This window comes from Python bivittatus, unplaced genomic scaffold (genome assembly GCF_059951505.1).
Source record: "Python bivittatus isolate LINGU-HERP-01145 unplaced genomic scaffold, Pbiv_v1 ctg000210_np1212, whole genome shotgun sequence".
Taxonomy (NCBI): Eukaryota; Metazoa; Chordata; class Lepidosauria; order Squamata; family Pythonidae; genus Python; species Python bivittatus.
In genome coordinates this window covers 3,878,128-3,884,127 of record NW_028277053.1, presented here as the reverse complement: position 1 = coordinate 3,884,127, position 6,000 = coordinate 3,878,128, and the positions used below count along the sequence as shown (strand labels likewise).

The following is a 6,000-nucleotide window of genomic DNA, read 5'->3' as shown; positions in this document are numbered from 1 at the left end:
GCAGATTCTGATTGAGGGAGGAAGGGAGGGAAAACCCAAACAGGAAGAGTAATTGCCCAGAAGAACCAATTAGCCAAAGATGGGAAGACTCCTTGTTGATGGATATATTGGACAACCGGCTTCAGTGAGAGTTAAATTTGGATCCCTGCACTGGCAGAGCATTGAACTCAACAACCCCTTCCAGCTCTCTGATCCTATGATACTTTACCCAGAACAACGAACAAGTAGCTCCTTTCTATCCTTTACTGCACTTGGAACTTGCTCTCCTTTTCAGTTGTTTTCATTATTGACCATATGACAAAAACGTGAAGAACGGTTTCCCCAAATCTGGTGACCCTGCAGGAACACTGGCACTGGCAGGTGCAATTGGTATACACCTGGAAAGTGCCCCCTCAGGGAAGGCTGTGGTAGAGGATGGGTCCCCTTTATAAAGTGGGACCATTTTTACCTTCGAGCAAAGCTGCTGCAAGGAAGTAGCATGAGCCCTGCTGACAGGGCGTCCAGCAGGGGAGTGGGAGGTCAAAAACGGTAAAAATGGCAGTCACAGCTGTGCAACTGAAGCCTCACCTCATTTTTGTAAAAAAGGGGTAGAGCTTTGATGGGGTGGTTGCAGCCATTGTGACCCCCCATTCTGCCGATGCCCGTTTGAAGGGTTTTCCAGTGCTCTTCATGTCCTCAATGCTGGCTTCTTTTGGCTCCCCTGACCAAAGCAATCATTGCGCCACCTGATGAGACACTTGATAGCTGTAAAAAGTAATTAAATACAGGTCATCCTTGTTTGGTAACCACAACTGGAACCGTCAACTCGGTTGTTAAGCAAAGCGGTCACTAAATAAAACCACGCCAGTGCTTATGATCTGACTTCACCTTTCCTCTGCTTTACAGATTGCGAAGGTTGTCAATGTGAGGATTGGTTGTAAAAGAGTTGCTTTTTAATGAGATGGACGGTGACAAATTTGATAAATAAATAATTACTTTTTCATCATCATCATAACTGCAAATGGTCACTATCTGAGGCAGTCGCTAAACTAGGACTCCCTGTATGTGGAGAGCAATGGTCTTTAAAGGCTATGAAATGTGAATGCAATTAAATCAAATGTAGTTTTTACCCTGGCACCAATCCACTTCTTTGCCCTGGATGTGCAAGTATTTTGGACTGGGTCCCTGGCATGTTGCTCAGAATATACCGTGCTCTCCATTTTAAGAGAGCGCACGGCCTTCTAAAGGAACATAGGTGGGGACTCCTTTTCACTTCATTCCATGCCAACTCTAGAAGTATATTTTGTTGAAGTCGTAAATAGTCCCTCTTCCCATGTTCTTTATTTAAAAAAAAACAAAAAACAAGACACTGGGGGCACCTATAATGCAAATAGTTTATTATCAATGAGCAACTGGTACTAGCTTTTGGCCTGGGTATTACTATTAAAAAACTATACAGCCAAAACTCTGGCATTACTCCAATATTTGCTGTATATTTTTTCCATCCTTTTTTTAAAAAAACTGTAGTACTGAAAGACTTTTAGCCAAAGTGCATTTTCCATTTTTTGTCCATATACACATTGCACCGTACATAAATAATGACATTGTAAAAATGACTCCATAATTACAAGTATAATATATATTTTCATATAATATATATAAAACTTTATATTAAAATCTAGGTAGATGATATTTGGGGTCCTTGGGCTTCGCTCCTCAGCATCCAACAGCTACCTGTTGTTCGCGTTGAGCAAAATTTCTAGCCAACAGGGACAAGAGGTGATAAACTGCCTGGAATAGCAGGGACCCCAGCCTTTCGCAAAGCTGATCCGGACACTGTTGGGGTCGTACGGCCCATCTGGATACTCTAAGTCAGTGGTTTGCTTCAAGAGGCAAGATTTCTCATAGTCAAAGACCTTTATCGAATACCCAGGCATCACTTTGCGCACGATTAAGGTTCGACAGCTGGGAATGTCCAGTGTTGGGGAATTGACAAAGATCGGGTGTTCGCTTCGGTTGTAAGCCCACACGCCATCCGCTTCTTTGCTGAGCAAAATCCCGTATCCAATCTTACTCCGAGTCCTCTGGACCGTCTCGTTCCTATTCTCCAGGTTGAGCTGTCCGAGGCAGAAGCCGTTTCCTTGAGGTAGGTCATAAAAGATACTGACAGACTGTTCGTACACTGTGTAGAGGCGTCCGACCCGCGTCCGGTGTTCCCAGTAGGCGACGCTGCACCAGTGGCTGTGCTTCACAGCATCAGGCGACACGCTGGCATCTGAGAACAGAGGAAACGCAAGTCAGGTCGGCCGGAGGAAGGGAAGCTCTGAACGGACAGGGCTGCTCAAGGCTCGCAATTCCACCACCGTTATGCACAGAGACACCTTTATCCGGGATTCCCCTGGCTGCATGATGGACTTTGCTGGCCCCGGTCGAGTATGGAGGCCGTGTGCGTGTGTGTGAGAGAGGCAGGCGGGCATTAGCACCTCTGCCTTCTCCTTCCAGAACCCAGTCTCCAAGAAACAGGTTGAGCAGCAACACAAAAGGAGGGATTTGCAATCTCAATCCCGAAAGGACCCCCAAAGACGAAGCAGCCTCTTTCAAGGCAAGTAATCCAGAAAGCCTGGCAGGCTCTTTTCCAACAACAACAACTAAACAAAGCGGGGAATTCCAGAGATGACCACTGAATAAACACATTCCTCATCGAGGGACCTTCCTTCTGCTCTGCCCCGGCCCAGCCTTGTCGCAGGAGGGTTTCTGCTCCATTGCCATTCTCTATTTGAGCCCTATATCCAGCCCCCTTAGCCTTTCCAGCACCCAGATAATTCACCTCCTAACTAAGGGAATTTTGCAGCTCCCCAATGCACGGAGGGGTACTGATCCTTGCGGGTGAACAGCCGACACAGGCCACAAACTGCCTTCCTGTTTTTTGCAAGTCAGGAGGCAAAGGCTGGGCGCCTTGTAAAGGAGACAAGAGCAGCTTGGCCAGGTCTGAACTTGGCCAACAGAGATTCTGTCCTGCCCATTGATCCCAACGGCCAGTCCTGAGTCTCCTTCTTCTGTCATTCCTGTGAGCCTCCTGGCCGGCCAGGAACTCTGTGGCAGAGACCTGCCTTCAGACCTGAGGCAGGACCAAATAATTGAAATGAAATAATGAAATAACTATCAATAAAAAAAGTGGAAGCCACGAAGTGGGTGGATGCAACAACATTGCTCAGGCTAATTATAAACAAGGGCACAGCAGAACAGCCTACAATCCATTGGCATCGGTGCAAAAATGATTATTTCTGATTTTCCACATACAGCCCAAACACAAATGGAGAAAGTTGTTGAAAATGATGTTACGGAATTTTCGCAAACCAACTGATCATGATCTAGAACACCACACCCCAAATAGAGCCATAATGGGAAAGAAAAATTTTTGTAGATACGGCTATACACAGGGACAGCAGACTTGAAGAAAAAAAAAAGATGGATGGAAATGGATAGATTATGGAAAAACCATTATGTAGTGACTGATGCATTAGGTGGAATAACTAACAGATTAAACACATTTTTTGCAAGAAGTAAATATTTTGCTTATGTCAACAGTGGATTTACAAATAACGCCTTGCTGATGGTTATATCTCACAATGATACTTGGGTAATTTCTAGGTTCCTGGCTGGAATCTGAATTTCCAAAAAACACCGGTCAAAGATGTGATTCTCTTTGTGGCATGTTATTCCTTGATGAATAAAAACATGAAGGTCAAACTGAGCATGTTTCCCTCTTGGCTGTTTTATTCTTGCTTGAAACAGGAATCTGGGAAATACGCTTGATCGTCTGCACCTTTATCTGGGACCCTTCAAACCGGAACAGCCCAAAGACAGAATTCCCCCTTTCCTCTATGCCTTTTCTTGGGGGGGGAGGCACTTAAAAACATTTTCTAGCAGCCCGAAGGCTGTTTAGCTACAGAGAAGTGCCAGACTTAAATAACTAAGCCAACAGAGCATTAGAAGGCTACCCTCGCTCCTACATTTTTGGTCTATGGCTGCACTTCCCCCAGGTCCTGTGGAACATCAGCCAAGCATTCTTGGTTTGTGGGAAAACCCTGAACCTGGCTCAGAGGACGTCTTTGCTTCTGGGGTTGGAATCCAGCTTCCTAACAATCTATCTCAAGACTTTGCCCTTCTGACCTTCTACCTTTATGCCATCACGTCCAATTAACTCTGAAGTCAAGCTGATACCATCATTTTGCTTGAGAGAGTCGACTGGCTCGCTGGATTTCAAAAACAGAGGCCTAGTTTCTCCCCCCCCCACCGCACCCACCCCCTTTTCATTCTCAAATTTCACTGGCAGGAAAAACAGACCTTACTTGCCCAGGGAACCAACTCTAAACTGCTGTTGTTTTGTTAAAGATTAACTTGAGTTGTAACTCTACAGTTTTCAAATGGGAAAGAGGAGGAGGAGGGAACTGAATCCCCCCCCCCCGCCCTCCCCAGGCAAAACCCTGGACAAAGAATGTTGGGTGGACCAAAAAATTGGTTTTAGGCTACTTTGACCAGTCAAAAGTCCCCTTGTGAGAATGCTCAAGAATAACACTCACAGGAAAAAAGTGCATGTGTGAATAATTTTTTTCTTCTGCAATTTGTCTGCTTGTATTATAAAACTGGCCAACGGATTGATGAACAATTTTCCCCTGAACCTCAAGGCTTGTACCCCAGGTCCACCAAAGCACCTGAGCTCAAATGCATCCTGCCACATGGCTCCTTAAAAGCTATGTTAGCAGCAAGGAGGCCTGGCCTGAAAACAACATGGACTGTCCTGAGTTCAGACTGGGGAATGAGACGAGGAGTTTCAGAATCGAGAAGGTTCAGGGAGAGAAGCACAGGTCCAGAGGAGGTGCTCAGTCAAGTGAGGACAAACATGGAACCTCCTTGGTAGGCCCTGAGAAGGAACAGGAACCTATACTTGCACAAGAGCTCGCTGGCTTGCTGACAACCTTTGGGCTCTTGCCACCAACTGTTCCAGCTCATCTGCTGGCATCTTCCAGATTTATGCCCTATTCTGGCAGTAACCCATCTACTGATACCAAATCTAATGATCTTGGAAGTATTTCCTGGAGGTTGTGATTCTGACCATCTGAACAGTTGGGCGGCAATATATATTTTAACATGCTTTTTAAAAAATGCTATTTATCAAAATGCTGCTGGCACATTAATCCTGCTCTATAGGTTTGTGGGATCTAAATGCAACGAAGTAGTCACTCTTGGTGATAGGAAACAAAGAACATTTTGAGGTTTTCCAAACTCATGAGACTTGGCACTCAGCCCTGACTCTGAAGGAAGGGTTCAAAAACTCAAAAGGTCGCCGAAATGCCCGATTTTGTGGTGGAAGAAACAGTTCCTGCTGAAAGCCAGTCAAGAAAAACAGCATTAATTGGAGGAGCGCTGGAAGGGGAAGACTGGACGTCATGTGATTAAGGCTCATTCCTTAGCATGGAGCCATTTTCATGCAAAGCTCTTTGCTTGGACTCAGAACAAAAAAATGGTTCCTGATCCATGCAAAACTCCACTGCTGTCCTCCTCTGAAAAAGAAATGGCTCCAGAGTCATTTGACGGTGACAAACCATCTATTGGCAAGGGAAAGAGTAGATAGAGGCTGGAGAAATGAAGAGCGTGTCCAGTCTCTGGAAGCATTTAAGAGGAAGGGCCCATTGCCCAGAAAACACCAAGGCACCTCACAGACAATTAACATCAAGGGTCAGGCTGGGAAAAATCATTCCCAAACACAAGAACAGAATCCTTCAAACCATGAGGGTGAAGGCAGCCAAATGACATCAGAAGGTGTTCCCAAAAAGCCCTTGCTGACCACCACGTGTAGACTCGTCCCACTTCCAGTTTTGTTCCCAACTCTTTTACATTTCTGTGGAGCTTCCAAAGTTTGTTAGAGAAACCATATTGAAGCAAAAAATAAAAATAAATAAAAAACAAAGAAGGAAGGAAGGAATCCATAGTTTGATTGTTGATCTTCTGTGAACCCAT

The 6,000-nt window shown here is 45.2% G+C and overlaps 1 protein-coding gene across 1 annotated transcript in view; it reads right to left on the bottom strand.

Moving 5' to 3' along the window:
- Positions 1-1,342: 1,342 nt before the first annotated feature.
- SMAD6 (SMAD family member 6) overlaps positions 1,343-6,000 on the bottom strand; it is a 48,270-nt gene continuing 43,612 nt past the window's right edge. The window contains exon 4 of the mRNA XM_088139212.1: positions 1,343-2,254. Within this exon, the coding sequence (XP_087995338.1) occupies positions 1,710-2,254 (545 nt within the window). The 3' untranslated portion in view covers positions 1,343-1,709. The remainder of the gene's footprint in view (positions 2,255-6,000) is intronic.